The following is a 22,285-nucleotide window of genomic DNA, read 5'->3' on the forward strand; positions in this document are numbered from 1 at the left end:
CAGGACCAGGAGAGCTCTCAGGGTGTTAGTTGGAGAAACTGGCTCGGCTCGGGCCTTGCTGGCACTCGGGCTCCCGGGGTCTGCTCGGTCCCTCTCGGGACACACGGGTCCTGCTGGGCCCGGCGCCGGCCTCGCACACAGAACGGGCTTCACGGCGCAGGCGCGGCCGCCTGGAGGAAAGAGCAGGGAATAGGCCTCACCCACACGGCCCCGCCCCGCGGGCTGCGCGCGCACCGGGGCCTGCGCGGTGGCGGACCAGGAAGCGCCACGCAACGCCCCGCCCCGCCCTTCCACAGGAAGGAAACGCGCCCCCGGGCGAGCCCCAGCCCCTCCCTTGAGCGGGATCGCCGCGGCTCTCCTGGCCGCCTCCGGCGCCGTTAGCCCACCATCCGCCGCTAGGGGGCAGCACGGGACGCTTTCCCGAGGCGTTCGGCGGACCTGGGTACGGGGACCTCATATCAGGCTGCAGAGAAGAGCCGTCAATCAAAAGGATAGCATGAAAAACGGACTATATTTGTAACATCCAGCTTTTAAAACGTGGTGGAGTCAAATTTATTGCTTCCTTGGGGCTTAAAAAAACCTTTTCTGTAAGTCCGCTTCATCAGAATATTTTTTTTTAATCCCCTTAGTTGCTTGAAATTTAGCTATCAAACAAATTAATCATATATTAATGTTCCTCTAAGCCGGAAACCTGGAATTACTTTGAAAAGGTAAAATATTTTTAAACTTTGGTTTTCTGATCTTTTCAGTAGTTGTTTCGATTTGAATTAAACCTCGGTAAAATTAGCTTTTACAAGTGAATTTAAAAGCCACGCCATACTTTATACTAAAAGAATAAAGATTTTTATTAAGCATTGTAAGTTGCATTCAATAGCCTTCAGATACACCACACCACAATCCATCGACAGTCAATCAAACCCAACAGCAGTTCATTCTTGCACAATCCATGAGTTAGGGCAAAACTCCCTTCAACTTACAGTAAGATCCTACTTAGCTCTTGCGGGCAGGGGTTGGGGAATTACACCTCATTTCTGATCACTAATGTGATGAAGAGCATCAGAAGTATATGAAAACGATAAGAAGTGATTCTGATTTCAAAGTACATTGTTTGGAAACATTAACAAAAACATCAAAATGATAGAAGTATACCTGCTTCTACTAAATTCTTGATGGGAAAGTTCTCAAGAACAAGCAATTTGTTTCCTGCTACAGAAGGGGGGGGGTGGTTTTTTTTTTTTTTTAAGATCAAAGGGTTTTTTTTCACAGAATTTCATATTTGCTAATATGAAGGCATAAAACAGCAACAAAGAACAATAATGCATACAGCAGTGAATACACCAGGGTAATGTTGATATTCGAAACGGCTAGATAATTTTTGGGGGGCTTTAGAATAAATGCAACAGAGGTCAATAATCACAAAATTTTAAGGTTAGAGCAAGATCAGTCAATGACTAAACAGAGTTAACATCTTTTATAGGACTATTACTGATTATTAGCATTTTTGTTTTGCAAATGGGCACATACTGGTAAGAATGGAAGAAAGGACGATAACATGCATATTAACTACACACTTTAAAAATTATGAACCATGCAGAAGTTTAGCTCAAGTAGTAGTACTAATGGTCTACATCCGATTCAAAACCACATAGTTCATTGATCACAGATGCATGGTATTAGTCACGAAAGTTTCAGAACACATTGTGTTGATTTTGAAAGGTCATTTGCATCTTCTAAGATTTCAACTTTATCTCCATTTAACTTGCTTGTAAAGTATGTATGATGTATTGTATATTTAAAATCAGCAGAACGGCAATATTACTCTATAATTTTTTAGTTTTGATAGTTGCACTTTTTTTTTTAACACAAAAGAACCACATCAACAGTGATGAAATTTAAGAAAGAAAAACTGTGGTTGTGCCTTATTTCTTTCATAATCATAAAAATCAAAGCCTTAAAGAAAGCTTCATTGTGAAACAGTAATGCAAAATCAAATATAATGGCATACATATGGTGCCAAATGCTAAAAATTATATTTTAAGCTATATATACTTAAAGACTGCCAAAATTTGTTTTCTTTATAGTTCAAGAAACACAACTATAGGCTTTTGTCATAACCAGTTTAAACTTTATGTGTACTTCATTTTAAGTGCGGGAGTCAAATGCTCTTCATTTTCTTTCTCTTTTTTGTTTTATTGTAGCATTTTGACTACAACTGGTTAAAACTAAAAATGTGTTGTTTAAATCTCTGATATCAAAGAGGGATCTGAATTTCCAAAGTCCTCATTTTTCTCTTACGGAAAGGACAAAATGTACGTAACTGCAGGCTCTCTTTCTCTCCAGATATTCCTAAATCCTTACCCTTCCAGCATCCTTCACCCTCTATAAAAAATAAGTTTACTCTTCTTTATTTAAGACAGCTGCCTCCAGAGCAGCTTCTCTGCGGCAAGCGCTGTCTGTACTTAGTGCATTTAAATGAGGATTTGTATTGCACGTTTTAGAGTCATTATTCAAGGCACTTTCAGAGTGGCTGGGGGCCCTGGCGTCACCCGTGCTCCCGTTCATCTGGGGAGCCGGCTTCTCCTCGGCCATCACTCCGTTTTCAGCCAGGGACCCGTCTGAAGACATAGCAGAGGACTTCGATTCCCCAGATTTTGACTTAAGTTCTTTGGCCACTTCTTCTGCTGAAGCAGCGTAAGGAGGTCTGCCCTGTTTAAAATGAAGGACAACAAATGAGAAGGTGGTTTCTGATAAACAGTAGAGAGAGGATGCAAATTTTGGCCTAATGACACTCTGAAGATTCAACAGCAGACACTGCCTAGCTGGGTCCCTCTCACCCTGTCTTTGCTTTGACTTTTGGGCAGCAGACGCTCTACCTGTCTCAGTCAGTTCCCTCCATGGCCCCTTCCCTCAACTCTCTGTAGTTAATATCCTGAAAATGAGGGAGATTCCCCCTTCAGGAGATCTGTCTAATCCTTTGAATGGCACCAAATTGTTTAAAATAACAAACGCCCCTCAATAAGTCTTCTCTAAAATTACGACTGTTCCCACCGCCACAAAACAAACAGGGTCTCCCACATCTGCCTGTGACATGCAGTAGTGCACATACCCCCATTTCTACTGGGGAACTATACTCATTGCTAGGGAACCTCAACAAGAAATCTGCACTGATAATTACCACGTGTTTGTGAAATAGCTCTTCTGAATGGGTCTCCCCCACTCCTCTGAATAGATTTAAAAATAATTCTCTGAAAAAAAAAAAAAATGGTCCTTGAGACTAATCCAGCACATTTTCTGAAAGACATGGCTCTCTGTGAAGGCTGTGAAGACAGATCTTGAATTGCTTCTATCATTAGACCAGGGCTCAACCTTGGCATGTGATACGGTGGCTCTGTTCCCTCTCCGTGATGGGCCTGTCCCATACACCGTAGGGTGTTTAGCAGCATCCCTAGGCTTCACTCATTAAAAGCCAGTGCCCACACCAAGTCATGACAATCAGCGTCTCCAAATGTCCCTTGGGGGCCAATCACCAGGGCTGAGAGCCACTGTCATAGACTGACTCAGTGCTAAAGAAAATATGGATGGTTTTCACCTTCAAACGGTCATTTTACAGACAAGAACAGGAATCTTCCAGTTCTCATCATCGCATCCCCTTCCCAACAAAGATGGTGGTAACTTCCAGCATCTTCTAGGCCTCCTATTCTGAAAACCAGGGTATTTGCCTTGTTGATGACAAAATCCATTCACTCAACCAGATGGAGATGTGACCCTTGCCTAAGGAATGACCTCCATAAACCAAGGGTCCCCACATACTCTCCTACAACAGCCTCTATTTTAGCTTCCAACCCTAAAATTTCAGAAATACTAACACACCTTCTCCATGAATCAATGCAATCATTTTCTTTGAACCTTGAGACAAGTCATACGGTGGCTCACGCCTGTAATCCCAGCACTTTGGGAGGCCAAGGCAGGCAGATCACCTGAGGTCAGGAGTTCGAGACCAACCTGGCCAACATGGTGAAACTCCAACTCTACTAAAAATACAAATATTAGCCAGGCGTGGTGGCACGCAACTATAGTCCCAGCTACTCGGGAAGCTGAGGCATGAGAATCGCTTGAACCCAGGACGCAGAGGTTGCAGTGAGCAAAGACTATGCCACTGCACTCCAGCCTGGGCAACAGAGCAAGACTCCATCTCAAAAAAAAAAAAAGAAACTGAAAGTGGCTGTTCCAGCTCCGTCAGGGCCAGGCAATGCCTAAGGTGAGCCCAGCCCATCGTGTCACACCAGGTGGGAAGCCACCAGAGACACAGGGTCATGGCAAAGGGGAGAGACCACCTGAAGAGGCACTCAACAGCAAAATGATCTGGGCTCTAGGAAATGGACATGTGGTGAGCAGCTGTGTGCCAGTTACTGTGTTAGATGCTTGACAGCTAAAGCATTACCCTCACAGCCCTTCTGTCTGAGCACAGGCACTAGAAGTGCAAGCTCAGACAGGAGACATCCCTGAGGGCCCTGAACTGGCACAAACATCATGTTGTCTTCTTACCTGAATTGCTGCCTGGTTTTTGTAACCTCTGCCATAGTACCTTCCACCTCTTCCAAATGTTCTAATCACTGGGGTGGAAATAACTCCTCTTGGACGCCTAAATGAATTAAAAAGGACAACAGTAAACACTTAAATCTGTTACAGACATTTAAGATAGTATCAAATGACTTTGAAGCCATCCAGTCTTACACTTTATGAAGCACTGAATTAACCCATTGATGCCGGAAGTTGCCATTTTTTGAATTTTTGCAATCAGACTTTGGTATGACCTTGAGCAGTAGGACATAAATAACTCCCACATGCTTCACGTTCCAATAATGGAACACTAGGTGTAAATAGATTAAGTATGATTATAGGGAAGATTTATTCCAATCAATCTTATTTTTTTGGTTCATATCCAATACATTTGCAGTCAAATGCTCTACCCCTGAGCTACATCCCCCATATCCAATGTATTTGATTTGAAAACTAATACTTTAAAAATGCTACTTCAAAAAAATTGCTAAGGCACCTGGTTAATTGAAAATTGCATGGTTAATTATTTAATAATGGTTAATTAAATAATTACATAATACTATAAATGGCATCCTATGCAAACATTATAAATGATGTTAAAGGCCGTGTGCAGTGGCTCACACCTGTAATCTCAGCACTTTGCAAGGCTGAGGCGGGTGGACTGGTTGAGCTCATGAGTTCAAGACCAACCTGGGCAACAGGGCGAAACCATCTTTACCAAAAATACAAAAATTAGCCAGACATGGTGGCACATGACTGTGGTCCCAGCTACTCGGGAGGCTGAAGTGGGAGGATCACTGGAGCCCAGAAAGTCAAGGTTACACTGAACTGTGACTGCGCCACTGCAGTCTAGCCTGGGTGACAGTGAGACCCCATCTTAAATAAATAAATAAAAACTAAATAATTAAATAAATACAAACGATATTAAAGAACGTATCTAATGATATAAAAATGTTCCTACTAAACTTCCAAGTCAAAAAAGCAAGTTAGAAGCTGTTTTCGTTATTTATACAAAAGACATTTTCGTGGCCCAGAACTTACCCTCTAGCTGGTCCTCCGACAGAAACCACCTGCAGGGGGAAGGGCCCCCGGCCCCCACGGCCCCGCCTGCTCCCGGCCCAGTGGCCAACCACAGTGCCAGCTATTTCTAGTTTGCCTCCCTGAGAAGGTATAGGTTGGACTCCTGCACAAAAAAAATACGAAAAGACAAAATCTTTACAATCACAGAATTAAGAATAGCAAAAAGATAAAAGCAAGAAACTTCTTTTCAGTTTTGGTTTATATTTACTATGAAGCTACTTTCTCCTGTTTTGTACAATTTTTTATTATGTAGTGTATCTATGTGCACACTGTTTGACTTAAAACTATTGTGAAGAACCCATGACAACTGATTAGGTTACAACTGCAAATGTGCAAGCCTTTTTAGATAGAAACAGATTCAATAAAGTGTTGTCATCAGGTGCGTATGGCATGCCTTCTATATTACCAAGATGGAAATCTGCAAACTCAGAATGTTTTTCTCTTTAGGCAAATACTTCCAGGTTTACTACCTTAACCAAACATCATAGAATCAATAAACATAGCCTGTATTTCTTATTGTATTTTTAAATTAGAATTTCCATAAGCAAAGTCACAAACAGAATTTACTAACTTCTTTTGATTACTGCAAATCGTAAGCTTTCTGACCTAAGAAAATTCTCTAATTGCTAATTGGCAGCAAAACTTCTGATTAAAAACAAAAAAATAAGCAAATAAAACCAGACCCCCAAGCATCTTGTTTTCTCACAGTGGAAATGGATAATAATAAGCTATCATCTTGGTGTTAGCTGTGGCAATTCAGCAGTGTCCAACAGAAACCTACAACAAGCCTTATATTTTCTTGTAGCTACATGAAAAATGTATAAAGAAACAGAGAAAAGAAGTTTTAATAATGTATTTATTTAACTCAGTGTGTCAAAAATAACACTATTTCAACACGTAGTCAAGATTTTTTTTTTTTTGAGACAGGGTCTCGCTCTGTCACCCAGGCTGGAGTGCAGTGGCGCAATCATGGCTCACTGCAGCCTTGACCTCCCAGCTCAAGAGATCCTCCCACCTCAGCCTCCTGAGTAGCTGGGACTACAGGTGTGCACCACCACACCTGGCTAATTTTTAAAATTTTTTGTAGAAGCAGGGGTCTCACTATATTGCCCAAGCTGGTATTGAACTCCTGCCTCAAGCAATTCTCTCTCCTTGGCCTCCCAAAGTGCTGGGATTACAGGCATGAGCCACTGTGCCCGGCCCAAGATAAAAAATTGATGAGCTATTTTAGTCTGCTTCCCATTTTAAGTTTTAAAATCTGATATATATTTTACACATTCTAGCCAGAGCTGAAGTGCTCAACAGAGCAGTGGCCAGCAGCTACTATACTAGGCAGTGCAAATCTGAGTTCCAGACACAATTTTAAGAAAATTAGGAAGCAGGTTCCTTTTATCATTCCAGTCTAAAAATTCACTTCTTGCCCTACACTATCCATAGTGCAATCTCCCCTCTCCCTCCATCTGTGATCCCAACTACGGGCCAGCCTCAGTTTCAAGGCACTAGAAGGAGCTGAAGCAAATCAAGAAGCAGAGAGGAAACATGGCTGCGAGCTGCATAAGGAGCAGTCACAGAGCAGAGGAGCACCCTGCAGGAGGCCGGTCTGCAGACAGAGGAGGCAGAGGGGCATGTAGCTGCACCAGGGAGAGGAGAGGCGATCTGCAGACAGAGGGGGTGACCCACGGCCAAATCTGCAAGAGTCACCTTCCCGCACAGTTCCCTTGCTGGCCTAACTATCCCATGTAATTGAGTTGGAAAAACATTGTTAATCAAGAGAGAAAGGCTTGCCCATCCTCAATGTGACTCCAAAATCACATCTGGTCAGTCCTGTTATGTGACTTGATGGGCAGATTTAGATCTGCAGTCCCAAAATGCGGGATGAGGTCAAAGACACAGGTGACTGGCTTCCGATTACAGCCCCGTCACAGGACGCTGCTTCCTGTGCTAAATGTTAAGACCCTCTTCTCCTTTGCAAGTCGAATACAAATGCAAAGAGAAGCACTGGGAATCTACAGTAAACTGCCTTGTTTATATTCCCAACATTAGATCTTTGTTTACAAATGTTTCTGCGAAACAAACTGCGACAGACTTTTTATGTCAGGAATTCTGTGACCATTAGAATGTTCTATACAAGCATGATAATCTTTACCAAAAGATGGCTGCTTGGGAAAGAAACGCCACTATTAGTCAGCAGCTCATCCTATGAACACGAGGCGATGGTCAGGTTACCCAGGTGCACAGAAAGGTTCTGTTCTAGGTGGACACTCAGTGGTCTACCCTGAAAGGAGAGACTGGCCACAGCAGGGCCGCTGCCGAGCCCTGAGAGCAGAGAGTCTCAGGAGGAGCGGTCAGTAAGGGCCAGAGCGGGGACCCAGAAGAATGGCCGTTCTGCTGGAGGAAGGGCTCATGAGGACAGTAGAGGAAGGAAGGCGCCAGACGATGGAGCGAAGGAAGTGCTGGCAGGCAGAAGCTCTGGGAAGGGGTGGGTATAATTACCGCCCTGGGACTTGCTAGTCCTGCTGCTGTCACTGCCTGAGAAGGCTCCGCAGTGTCCCGATGCTGCCGCCACACGGAAGGCACGGTAAGGGCCTGTTGCTACCGTTTCCCCATAGGGGCCTCCAAAGCCACAGACGCCTGTGGGACCCGGGGTAGAGAGAGAGGGGAGAAGTGTAAGGGACAGGACTCAGGGCCCTGCTGGATATTCGGGCAGAGTGGCCCCTGCCTCCTCCAGCTGCCATGGAGGGGTCTCCTGGCCCCTCTTGTCACCTCGCTGTCCTGTGCCCATGGTCCCTGGGGACCAGCATTGTAAGGCCACCCTCCCTGCAGCAGGTCGTTCAACAGGGCACTGGCATGGGGCTCAGGATGCGCCCTGGGAGATGAGTCCTGGAAAATGGCTCTCTCTGACCTGGGTGGGCTTATTTTCCCTTACACATGAGAAAAAAATATATCTTAAAATGTGAGCAGAGTTTTCAGCTTGACTGACAGATTTTACGATGCAGCTTTTGCATTCGCATCAGCAGGTCCCTCTCCCCTATCTCCAGGATCAAACTTGCTCCTCACGGACTTGAAGAACTGCTGCTGTGGGACCTCCAAGACCAACAGTGACAAGGTCAACACAGCAGATGGGCTTGCCTATAAGGGCTGCATGTTCTTTACAGGAAAATGGCATCTGTTACCCACAGGAACACGTCCCAGTCAACTCACCTGCAAAGCCTCTGCCCCTGCCCTGAGAGGGTGGGACAGGCCCAAAGTGCCGGGGGTACGCAGAGGCGGGGTAGAAGGGCAGGGCAGGAGGCGGCGGGAAAGGGAGCGTGTGGCTCTGCCGGGAGAAGCTGAGCCCCTCGAGGACGCTCTGGCGCATCTTCTCTACCTTGGCAGCCTGATCAGCCTGGAAGTCAAGGACCAGCATGTGAAAATGCCATCTACAGGGGGTTTTAATTGAATTTAAGTGAGCACTAAAGAAATAAGATCTAACTGTACAGTTGGTTCCCTTTATTCATGAATTCTACATCTGCAAATTCACCTACTTGCTAATGTTTATTTGTAACCACCAAAATCAATACCCATGGCAGTTTTCTGGTCATCTGCAGACTTGTGCAGAACACAGGAAAAAGTTTTGCTGCCTGATGCGCTGACCCCAGCTGAGGTCAAACAAGAGAACGCTTGCCTTCTTGTTTCAGCTCATACTGAAAACAAGAATCCTTTTCACAGTTTATTAAGTGCCATGTGTTTCACATTTTTGTCCTTTTTCGTTGGTGATTTCACTGTTTAAAATGTTCCCCGGCTGGGTGCGGTGGCTCACGCCTGTAATCCCAGCACTTTGGGAGGCCAAGGGGGGTGGATTGCTTGAGGTCAGGAGTTCAAGACCAGCCTGACCAACACAGCAAAACACTGTCTCTACCAAAAATACCAAAATTAGCTGAGTATGGTGGCAGGCACCTGTAACTCCAGCTACTTGGGAGGCTGAAGCAGGAGAATCACTTGAACCTGGGAGGTGGAGGTTGCAGTGAATCGAGACTGCACCACTGCACTCCAGCCTGGGCAACAAGAGCGAAACTCCGTCTCAAAATAAATAAATAAATAAACAAATAATGCTGAAGTGCTGTCTGGTGTTCCCAAATGCACAAGGAGGCTGTAATGTGCCTTACAGAGAAAATACATGTTACAGAAGCTACTGGCTGTGAGTTCAATAATAACGAGTCAACAATCCATACTATATAAGGTGTCTTTAAACCAAAATGCACATGCAATAAGATTATATAGATTGGTTGACAAAAATATGTGTCCAGAGCCTTGAAGGAACCCAGCGCCTTGTATTTCCCCTAGGAGCAATGGTTCAGTAATGACTCATTTGGCATTCGAGGTGCATTTTAGAACATTACTACCACAAATAAGGAGAAACCATGTTATATCAGGAGCTTGGCTCATCCTGGGTACTGAAGTGACATTTAGTGACACTCAGCACCAGGCCCAACCTAAAACAGAAACTTGAAACACAGGATGATAAATACGGTACAAAAGATGACAGATTTGGCCAATGAGCTTTATTTCACTGCAGTTGAAGGCAGCCACCCGGCCCCAGCATACCTGACCATCACAGAGGTCGACGAGTGGGGTCTTTTCCCGGCTGGCTTTGAGGAGTTTGGACTGGAAGAGCTTCCCATCAAAATACATCCAAGGACAACAGTGTTCCCAGGGGATTGGCTGTCCACATGCATCATTTGCAAACAAGGCCATGTCTACTCCACTCATGAAGAGAGCTGATAGCTGAATTCCTCGGGGATCTAGGTTCTCAATCTTTAAATTGAAAAGAGTAATTTCTATGGAATAAGAGTACTACAGTATTAAATTCTTCCAATGTCTTACTAAAACTCTTCAAAGTTAACAGAATATCCCTCAACAAAACAGCACCACTAAGCAGTCCTATCATTACCTTATATTGACCTAACACTGGCCTCATTTGAACAGAAATACTTATGTAATTTAACACATTTGAATTTAAGAGAATATTTTATAAACATACTCAAGTATTTCAGGTTGAGTTTATAAAGCATTCCGCAGTGTAGGGTAACACTGCACTTAAGGCTGACATGTGACAAAATGAGCAATGATCTGTGGTCTCCTTAGAGTCCAGAGCTCCACAATCTCTTTGTGAAGTAACACTTCACATTTCAGATCTGCACACAGGTAACGTATTAACAGAAAGTGTGTCAACACTGAACACTCTATTAAGATTCTGCATTTTCAAATAGTTACATTTAAAAATATTCGGTATGATTACATTCTAAAATAAATTTGTACTTTATGTTTACATTATTTTATATGTCAATGTTTTTAATTGCAACTTATCAGTAAGACTGCCAAAATGTCTTTTGGAGAAATGGATAGCTTATAAATGAAAGAAGACAACAAAAATATGGTTCTCGAACCATACATACTACTAGAATTTGCACAGACTTCTACTTCCCTCAGTGTTGAGAGCTGGGTGCCTACCTTCTGTATGTAGAGCCCACGCTTCTAGTGTCTGATAAGCAGAGTAAGAAACACTAACATGAGTACAGTCAACTCTTGATCATCTGTGTGTGAAAGACCTAGTTTGTGGATTATCCAGAATAAAATTTTAGCTTTGCTCTGGCTTTTGTCTTCCGACTTTGGTGGCTTTTCAAGAATGCAATGTTTATGGGAGATCGATCTAAGCAATGCCTATATGTGGCAGGTTAAAGGGCCTTTTCATTAAAGAGAAAAAGGTCATTCTGGTGCCAAATGCTAATAAACTTATGATCACCTGCTGTTCTTGTTGTTTGTGTTAACATTCCCTATTATCAGCTAACACTGTTTCCCAACCTTTTTTTAAATTTTCACAATGCAGTTAACCTTCCAAACCTGGAGAAGTCTGTTCACCAATTTATAACAGGTGTTTACACCTCTGGATCCTATTGTACATCACCAGCTCCTCCTTTTCCCATGTAGTTGTTGGGAAATGAACTAAAAAACGTTCCCTTGGGGGCAGGTAGGGCTGGGGTGATAGAATTAGATGCATTTTTATATTTACGTGCAAAGTGGAGGAACAGAGGTCATACTAGAACAAAATGGAGAAAATGTACTTGATTCATTTAGACCCAGCCACCCCCACCTCTGAGCTGTAGAAAGGGAGAATTCTCAAGGCAGAAAGAGGGAGCCGACCCTGCCGGAAAGCAGCCAAGCAGAGGTGTGGCCCATGAATAATAGGACACCCATCTCCTGGCCCCTTGCACTGCAGAAATGATGACCACAAATCCCCTCCAGTCAGGTGGGACTCCGCTGCTTCTAGCCCAGGGGCCTCTGTGCCCCTCTTTCTGCCCTACGCCAGAGAACAGAGAATCCAGGTCAAGGATTAGGGAGCGAAAATGTTGCTATAAAGTTTTTGCCTGGCTATCCAAATGTCCAAATGTCAAAACATAAAATGCCACCAACACCCTCTGTGCAAGCACATGCAGCACCACCCTAACGGTTTTTTGTTTGTTTGTTTGTTTTGAAACAGAGTCTCACTCTGTCATCCACGCTGGAGTGCAATGGCGCAACCCTGGCTCACTGCAACCTCTGCCTCCCGGGTTCAAGCGAGTCTCCTGCTTCAGACTCCCTAGTAGCTGGGATTAAAGATGTGCACCACCATGCCTGGCTAATTTTTGTACTTTATTAGTAGAGTTGGGTTTTCACCATGTTGGCCGGGCTGGTCTCAAACTCGTAGCCTCATGTGATCTGCCTGCCTCGGCCTCCCAAAGTACTGGATTACAGGCATGAGCCACAGCGCCCAGACCCTGCAGGTGTTTCTTAGGAACGGGCTGGTGATGATCACATCCAGTGTAACTCAAAACCACTCATCCGCCAAACGGCTATCTGCATGCCAAACTTAAGAAACAGCAGCAGATGTATACGGCCAGAAGCACCCTAGTTAAAATTATTAATCTCCACATTTGCTGACAGGAAGAATATAGCAAGGCTACAGTGTGTGTGTGTGAGTGTGTCAGTGTGTGTGTGTGTGTGTGTGTGTATTAAATGGCCTTAACATTAAAGGATTATACTTTTAAGAATTTTTTAAAAGATATTTATAGTTTCAAGATAATTAACCGTTCAATTAGCATTAATCTACCAGAGAAAAGTTCTTAGAATAAGAGCTTGCATAAACAATCTGAATAAAATCTTCATTGTGGTGTAAATTTGCTTCCTTTGACAATTTTTTAAACTTACATTATGTGGTGTTTTTCTTTCCCTAAATGTTATGTTATATAAATAATAATATTTAATATTTATGGGGAACTTAAGAAATATGTATCAAGTGCTGCTTTTTCATTATCTCATTGCCATCTCTAAACAACAAAGAACACAGGCCCCTCTAAAGAGTACGTACTCCCTTGTACAGACGGGTCCCAGAGGGTTCAAGGTCACAGAGCTGGTAATTGGGAGAACCCAAATCTGAATGCTTGATTATAAAAATGGCTGCAATACTCACATTCTAACCTCATTCTATCAACTGAGATAAAATATTCAACATCATCCAAAGTTCCTCAACTAGAGAAATACAGACGAAAAATTCTGACTTTATAGGAAATACAAATATGGAAGTTAATCTCTCTGACCAATTAGCTCAAGAACCAAATTCCAGTAAAGTTATTTCGTCCAACATCTGATTACTGGGCAACAGACTCTTACTTCAATTTGTCATATTTACCTATATGCAAAATAATTCTTACACGTATCACAGACATGTTGCACGCCCCTAATACTGTCTTTAAAGCTCTTCATTTTCCATCTTTTATATTCTGCACTTGGCATGTGAAACTGTTAAAAGAATTTAAGGCAATTATAGGGATGTCAAGGCAAGGGAGAAAGATACTGGACAAATACTATAATGGTACAAAGTTCCTTCTCATCCTTTACCCACCCTCCTCAAAACACAGGGTCAGTGCTAATTTTACCTTAATTACATTCATGCTGGTAACCTAGGAGAAGGGCTTAAAAAATATAACAGGAAAAATGAGGGTCATCAATCACTGTCACAGGTATTCAAGGAGCCACATGGAACACTCTCAATTATTCATGGACATGGCGGACGAAGAAAGCATGGATGAGATGAAATTCTTAAAAATTCATTGTAACTAATGGTTTCAATGTCTTTTCCCACCAAACCTCCCATCAGAAAAAGCTAACAAGAGTCCTAACTGTCAGCACTGGGTTTTTCCTTCCTCTTTTCCTCCTCTGATGGCCAACCACAGAGTGGGTGATAAATGGGAGAAGAGAAACAGGGTCTGGGCAATCCACAAACTGGGTAGCAGGCCCAGACACACCAGTTAACATTCAAGAGTTGACTATATCACAAACCATGAAATGGTGTATTACAACAAAGCACTGTTGCTGCTTTTGATATTGCAAAAAATTTTAATGGTCAAATGAAAAGGCAATTTTAGAATTTAATTTTCTATCACTGAATTTTGGAACCCTCAGCTCTGCACAGGAGTTTTTGTAGCATTTAAATAATGATCATTCCTATCAATTCTCAATCTGATGATAGCTGAGAGGATCTTCAATCTTAAAAAACAAAAAAGCAAATAACTGCCTTTCCCCCCAACAAATGCTATTTTTCCTTATAGCTCTCTCAGAATTTATACTAATCATGAAAATGAAGCACTTAGGCTGCTCTTATTAAAGGGAACTGTCGACCTCCAGACAAGCAAGACCCAGAGGATCGATGAGTCAGACTGAAGTTTACTATACATACATATGTCTTTCTGAGCACATCTCTACAAATGTCTGGCTTTAGATGAAGAACCAGGAGAAAACCATGAAAGCACTAAGATCTCAAAAGAACCAAAATGAAAGCTTCGAGTGTGATTGTTTTTCAAAAGTTATATCCTATGTGTTGATCCAAAAATGAAAAGGATATGGGATATAAGATGAACTTTGAGTAAAAGTAACTTGATGGTGAATAAGGCTTAGTGGGCATACCTGATACCTGGCGGTCTGATTTTCAGAACTGGGATGTCAATACTGATGTAATAATCTATATAAGAGAAACAGGAGTAGAGGTAGAGGGATGGCACCACACTCTAGCAAAAGTATCTCCAACCCCCTGAAGCACAGTCTGTGACGAAGACGGTGGTGATGAGACAAACCAGGTGAGGACACGGGAAAGGACCTGACTTAGCACCAGCCACACTGCCTGACGGGGACACCTGACCAAACATTGAAAACAGAAACGTAAATTCAAAAACATTAAAAATAATAATTTCTGTCTAACAAACAGAAAAGCTTGATCTACAAAGTAAAGAATACAATTTGAAGTGAATTCTCCTAAGTTTTGGTTTTTTTACTTAGCTTATTTCTAAGTCATAAGAAGTCTCAGGTGAGCTCCACACAATTGAGGAGGGCCACTTAACATCAAATTACTCAATTTAACATGATAATTTAGGATAAACTAGAAATTTATTAAGCAACAACTATTGAATACTGAAAATCTATTAAGTGAGCCTAAAATTCCCCTCCATGGAAAGAATGCCTTCATAAAGAATGCCAAAAAGATCTAAAGGTGAAGGCAATTTTGTGGAAAGAGATTAACTGATTACAAATCAAACTCTATAAAACAAAACAAAATAAAACAAAACAACTGATGGCAAAGAAAAAAACGAAACCCTATACATTGAAAAGAAAAGGCTGATCTACTAATTTAACTAGCTTTGAAAAGTCTTGAACTTTCTAAAATTTAATATGGAAATTAGAAAGCAATTACAACCATGTGAACCAGGTAACTAATGAAAGTATATTGAAAAAGATATTCACACTGAAAAATTAGGTGACAACTTGGAGAAAAATCAATATTGTCAAAACAAAAAACAAAAGGAATTACTAGAAGGCAAAATTAAAAGGAATATGATGTTAAATGCTGACTTAAAAGGGGATAGAAATGATGATGTAACATCGTTCTTCAAGTGGTTTTTATAAGGGATTTTATAATAGTAGAGGGGCAAAGAATATTTTTTAGAGAAAACTAAAGTTGTAATTAGGAACAGTGAAATGAAATAAGAAAAAGAATCCTTGCTAGATGTTAGAAAATTCTTAAGATCAAGCCCTCTCAGGGTTTGGAATCCCCCCTAAAATATAAAAGGCAAGTTTATTTCATGATGTGATAAATAAGAATAAACATCCAATGGTAAACAAGGGGAAACCATTCTCTGACAAAGTGGGACTAATCATTTCCAAACTGGGGATAGCAAATCCATAACTAGAAAGGAATATTCCTTTTGCCATGAAGGCGATTGATCAAGTTCTTATCATATTAGTATTTTTAGTTTAGTGGACTAAAGCAATTAAAGAATTAGCAATTCTGCCTGTTGAAAGTTAGCTGTATTACACCAAAATCCAAAGCGAGACTGTCCAAGACAATGCAATGAGGCTGACAAATTACCTTGAGCTCCTGGAGCTGATCAGGCTCGTAGAGTTTGGGGGACAGCGCCTGAGCCAGGAAGGCATCCAGCTCCTGACGCCGCAGGATGCGTGCTCCCGGCCACTGCACCATGTACCTGGTGAGAGGCAGAAATGAAAGGCTGGTGATTACTGAGTGGTCGCCCGTCACATGGACAAGCCCAGTGGGAGGTTCTAGGTAAATTCCAGATGATGTGAGCTAAGAAGACTCATGTGATTTCTTATTCAGTTTTTCTACTTTTCTACTTTCATTTGATGATGCCATTACAAATGAAAACAGGATGATCAGAATGTTTTACTTTAGAGTAATTAAAAACAGCACACTAAATTGTGGAGACTGAAAACTAGCTGGTCAGGGATTTTTGATACAACCTCACTCTTGTGAAGCATTTAAACCCTGAAAGCACATTCTAAGTACCAATTTTCAAGATTCATTCATTTTTTTGTTCAAGCCAGGATACCCAGGTGGCAGACTCTAGGTATAAATAAGAAAGACAAATCCCGAGATGAAAAGCAAAGACCATTGCCTGGCCACTGTGCAGCTGCAGGTCCGTGGAGCAGGTAAACCACCGAAGATGGGGTCGGTGACACAAGGTGAGTGGGAGTCAGACTCAAGAAAAGCAATGCGTAGGACCATCACTAGAACCACAGCAAAATGTGTGCACCCTGAAGTGGCTGCTAAAGGACAATCAATCTCCAAATCTTCAACTGGAACAGGTCCACATGGGAGTCTCCTTCCCTTCTCAGTAACAGCACTGCCTGAATCACAAACACCCTGGAGCACTGCACGAGGCACAACCCCAAGGAGTGTGTCTGGGTGTGAAAAAGTGAAGGGCTAACTATAATGACTTAGTCATAAACCTTTCTGAAGTCTAATGGTTCCCAGTTCTTTGCATTCAATAAACTTGAAGGATGACCTAATCAGGTTGCCAGCTGATCACTAAAAATAACTTCTGATGATAGATTACTATGTGATCTCTGGCAAATAATTCAAAAGGAGTTCAGAGAACCATGACATGCTTAACAAAGCTCTTTCCATTCCCATCTGCAAAGTCTGCTCAGTGCTTAAAATCTGAGTTAACAAAACCCAGGGTTAGAGTTGGTGCTGAGCACTAAGTCATTCTTGTATTAATTAATATTCATCCATGGGAACACAAACTAAGTAGGGGAGGTTCTAGACAGCTCATTGAGATATATTTTCAGTTGAAGCCCAAAGCGGAAAGTTTATGTGCTCACTCAGTGCCAAAGCATTGGTCTAAGCACCTCACACACTTTAACTCATCTACTGTTACAGAAATTCTGAGACAGGAATAATAATTATCCCAATTTAGAGAAGGGGAAACTGAGGCACAGAGAGCTTATATACATCATGGTCAAATTAATGTGGCAAAAGTAGGATGTAAATGCAATTTCAAGGTGAACAAACAGTGAATGTTACATTTCTATAGTATTTATATTTGATGAGATACATAAAAGAGTGATGTGAAAGTTTCATTTAATTAAACCATCAATATTTGCAATGACAAAAATCACATCCTTTGCAATTGATTGACTGCCACAAATCTTAAATACAATGGTCTTACTGAGGTTTTTTTTATTGTTTTGTTTTGTTTGAGATGCAGTCTTGCTCTGTGGTCCAGGCTGGAGTGCGGTGGCATGATCTCAGCTCACTGCAACCTTGCCTTCTGGGTTCAAGTGATTCTCCTGCCTCAGTCTCCAAAGTAGCTGGGACTATAGGCACACTGCCACCCCACCTGGCTAATTTTTGTATTTTTAGTAGAGACAGGGTTTCACTATGTTGGCCAGGCTGGTCTCAAACTCCTGACCTCGGGTGATCCACCTGCCTCGGCCTCCCAAAGTGCTAGGATTACAGGCGTGAGCCACTGCACCCGGCCTGGTCTTACTGAGTTTTAATCAGGGCTGGATGCAAGAAACAGCAAATATGAAGAAGGTCCCCTCCTCCCGTTTTTGTCTCAAAAAGATTATATGCAATGTTTTTTGATTTAAATATCTATGTTTTATGTTCCTTTTATTTTCATTTCTTTTTATGTTTTAAATTGAGGTAAAATACACATAAAATGTACCATTTCAGCCATTTTTAAGTGTACAGTTCAGTGGCATTAAGCACATTCACATCGCTGTGCAACCATGACCATCGCCTATCCACAGAACTCCTTCCATCTTCCCAAACGGAAACTGTTCTCCTTACACAACAACTCCCGTCTTCCCCACCTCAGCCCCTGGCTACTGGTTCCTTTTACAATTCTGTAATCCCAGCACTTTGGGAGGCCGAGGCGAGCGGATCATGAGGCGGGCGGATCACGAGGTCAGGAGATCCAGATCATCCTGGACAACGTGGTGAAACCCCGTCTCTACTAAAAATGCAAAAACAAAAAAACCAGCCGGGCGAGGTGGCGGCGCCTGTAGTCCCAGCTACTCAGGAGGCTGAGGCAGGGAATGGCGTGAACCCGGGAGGCAGAGCTTGCAGTGAGCCGAGATGGCGCCACTGCACTCCAGCCTGGGCAACAGAGACTCCGTCTCAAAAAAAAAGAAATTTTTTTTTTTTTAAATCAGAAAAAGACTGTCTTGCAGACACACTGGTTCTCTCAAGATCTTTCCTGGTTTTCCTGGCAGCTAAGACTCTCATAACTCAACTTCGCCAGGACAGCAAACAATTTTGTTGGTCAGACTATATGCTATTTCCTCCATCTGGTGTTCTATAACAGAGTTAGTGTTTAGACCCTTTTCATTGTAGGTCCTCTGAACACCTGGCTGGATACAGAGTATGAATTACTAGATACATACATACATATACATATATAAAATACCAAAACACAGAGATCCTGGTTAAGAGTCAAGGTAAGAGCGACTGAGAACTTAACTCTTGGTCAGCTTCTCTATTTGTGCTATTCCTACCTGTGCATTTAGAATGTTTTCAGATCCCTTTTACACTACTAAATCTACCTATGGTATTTCTGGAAATTTTTTCTCTCCATGTTCTTTTCCGTGCAATCAAGCAGATTATGAAAGTTATTTAATGGGCTAATATAGCCAGCTATAGGGCCTCAGGGAGTTGTGCAACCTCCCGCAGCCTTCGTTTCCTTACCACAGAAGGGTGGGGGCAGCATAAATTGTTCTGGAGCTCTCCTAAGGCTGAATGACCTTGACACTATCTCCTCTCGCTGCCCTTCACAAGCATGGAAGCTGGGGTGAACCCAGAGCTCCAAAAGGAGAGAAGCAGGCCTCAGCCAGCACAGGCCGCCTGCTGCATCACCCAGGCTGACCACCAACCACCCAGGTCGCACCTCTAGAGCACACACTGACGGCGCCAACATCGCTCTGGAGCCTTATGCCCTCCATCCCTGTTACTGTATTTACTGATTTAAGTCAAGTTTTTCTAAAACCTAACCCAGTCTGCATCTTTGTGTCTGCCATATTGCTCCTACAAGAACATAAGCTGCTGCTTTTGGACAAGAGCCTTGTCTATTTTATCCATGCTGCAACCCCAACAAAGACCTGCTCTGCTCTGTGCCCTCAGCCTGCACCCTCACACGGCAGCCACCTCTGCTCAGACTCCATCCCCTGTCTCTGCTATCAGGGATTCTAGATATTTGACTGATGTTCTTCCACTGCCCATCCCAATTGCTGCCCTAGTATAACATTTAAAATATATGTATGCCCAAACTCTACCTTAACCAAGTGATCGATGTTAACATCACTAGTAAAACCAAAAACTAAACTGCCTTAGGGAGCAATGAGAAGACCACCATATCCCTTCTGTGGGGTTCCACCCCACATGCATCACCTGACTCTAATCATGAAGAAACACGTGTCCAAAAGAAATTGACAATAGTCTACAAAGGAATAAAAAAATTATAGCCATGAGCTGGCTACCTGTGTTTGTAAAGAGAAGGTTACTGGAGCATGGTCGTGCCCATTCATTTCTGTCTTGCTGACGGCCATCTCAATAATGCTGAGGAGATGGCTCAGGTGTTTCCAGGATCACTGCTAAGGAAGGGCCAGCACTCCGCTGCCAGGCCCCAGGCATCGAGAGGAGCAAACAGAAGAGTGGGCTGGGAGGCAATGCCATGAGGACCAGCTGCATGCATGGCCTCTTCCCTGTCCGTGCATCTCAGTGCTCACGCACAGCAGGCCACGAGGCACCAGCCACAGGAGGAGCAGAGTAAATACAGCAGATGGGACAGCATCAAGAGTCTGAGCATGAACTTAAACACGAAGCTGAAACGATGTGACCCTAGCCCCCTATAGTGCAATAGCAGCTCATCCTCTGCCGTAGCCGTGGGGCCCCAGAGTGTGTCCTCACTCAGGGTCCCAGTATGTACCTTAAGTCAAGTATATGGTGGCCAGTCAGGTGCTCTGCTAGATTAAAGGCCATGTGTCACACTAAATTTGGAAGAGAAAAATACAAAAAAAAAAATCAAATTCATTATTGCTAATTTGATCTCACAGAATCCAAAGTCTTAAACTTTCTAAGAATATAATATTGTTATTGACAGAAACATGTCCTTAATTGAACGTGCCATCAGAGGAAACCAGAAGCCTCTAAAAACAAAAATAAAGAAGGAATCAGCTGGGCACAATGGCTCATGTCTGTAATTCCAGGACTTTGGGAGGCCGAGGTGGGTGGATCACCTGAGGTCAGGAGTTCAAGACCAGACTGACCAACATGGTGAAACCCTGTCTCTACTAAAAATACAAAAAATTAGCCGAGCGTGGTGATGCATGCCTGTAATCCCAGCTACTCGGGAGGCTGAGGCAGGAGAATCACTTGAACCCAGGAGGTGGAGGTTGCAGTGAGCCGTGATCACACCATTGCACTCCAGCCTGGGGGGACAAGAGCAAAAAACTCCGTCTCAAAAACAAAATTAAAAAAAGGAGTCTTTCCCATCAGTCAGTCTTCAATGGAAATCACGTTCAGCTGACACACTGTGATCTAAGTCAATCTCCATTTAATTGAGTCTTCCTAAATAAGTTATTGGCCTTAACATTTGTTATCAATTTAAGAACCACCAGGAAATAAAAACATGAATAAGCTCTGTCCCTCCCTTCCTAAAGTCAGGTAGTTGGGACCCAGTGGGAGGGATGGTCAGTCATGCCTGCAAAAGCAGTGCCAGCCCAGAGGGTGAGACGGGCCCCAAAAGAAGCAGGGGCAATGGGGACTGCGCCACACAGGGATCCTGACCAAGTAAGGGGCCATGGGGCTTCCCAGCCAAGCCTCTCACTGCCAGAGTCAGAAGCTAAGAATATAGCAGGATGCTAGACCGTACCCTAGGAACACGGGGAGGGACACTGGACTGTGCCAGCTTGGGGGGACTGGGGTGAATCCACTGTTTTCAGTGAGATACAGGAATACGCAGCAGCAATGTTAGGGTGGATCCTCCCATGCTGCACTGGGAGGGCCAGGACGGCAAAGTTCCCGCAGCACGGAACCTCCGACTCCGAGAGCCTGGCTTCTAAATGCCATCCCCTACTTGGAGGAACTGGGGCTGCTTGGAGAAATGGGGATCCCAGGGCTGAGGCAGGGAGACACAGGGGCAAGGAGAACATCTGTGGAGAAGAAAGGAGGTGCTCAGAGAAGATGACGAAGGCCAGTTTGCAAGGTGACAAAGGGAACATCAAAACAGATGATGGTGCGTGAGCTGAAGGCCCCTAGAGAAACAGCAGGCTCTGAGTCCATGCTGATAAAAATGTGCTGGCTGTCTGAGGAGTGAAACCTTTACAGGGCCTCCAAGCACTTCCACATGAGATGGTTACAAAAGGTGAGAGCAGCTCCACACGGAGAAGCCACAGTCACCCTGCACCAAACCCTCAGAGCCAGTGTCCTGCCTAACGGGACAGAAGGAGGTGTGCATCCCCAGGCAGGGCATCACTCCTGAAAGCAGAGACAACCTGGAACAGGAACAGGTTCCTTGTGATAAAGGACACTGTTGGGACAACAAGCCTAACAGCTCTGAAGGGTGGAATGGACCATAGCATCACTGTGGATTGATTTTAATGGTTCTATGGTGGTTATGAAGTAAAATGCCATCAATTGTTAGAAAATCAGTAAAGTATTTAAGTTAAAAAAAAGTTTCTGTGTTGTACTTGCAACGTTTCTCTATGTTTGAGGTTCTTTTAAAACCAAACCAAACCAATCAACTCCAAAACCTAAGGAACATCCAGTATGCATCCC

The 22,285-nt window shown here is 43.2% G+C and overlaps 1 protein-coding gene across 3 annotated transcripts in view; it reads right to left on the minus strand.

Annotated features, from left to right (window-relative positions):
* Positions 1-820: 820 nt before the first annotated feature.
* FAM120A (family with sequence similarity 120 member A) overlaps positions 821-22,285 on the minus strand; it is a 115,643-nt gene continuing 94,178 nt past the window's right edge. For 2 of the 3 annotated variants that reach the window (XM_007969793.3, XM_007969791.3), the window contains exons 12-18: positions 16,076-16,190; positions 10,225-10,434; positions 8,842-9,025; positions 8,134-8,271; positions 5,602-5,743; positions 4,546-4,642; positions 821-2,706 (exon numbers count right to left, since the gene is read on the minus strand). In XM_007969793.3, the coding sequence (XP_007967984.1) occupies positions 2,395-2,706; positions 4,546-4,642; positions 5,602-5,743; positions 8,134-8,271; positions 8,842-9,025; positions 10,225-10,434; positions 16,076-16,190 (1,198 nt within the window). In that variant the 3' untranslated portion in view covers positions 821-2,394. The remainder of the gene's footprint in view (positions 2,707-4,545; positions 4,643-5,601; positions 5,744-8,133; positions 8,272-8,841; positions 9,026-10,224; positions 10,435-16,075; positions 16,191-22,285) is intronic. The other variant, XM_073021440.1, reaches the window with a different exon arrangement.

This window comes from Chlorocebus sabaeus, chromosome 12 (assembly GCF_047675955.1).
Source record: "Chlorocebus sabaeus isolate Y175 chromosome 12, mChlSab1.0.hap1, whole genome shotgun sequence".
NCBI classification, from domain to species: Eukaryota; Metazoa; Chordata; class Mammalia; order Primates; family Cercopithecidae; genus Chlorocebus; species Chlorocebus sabaeus.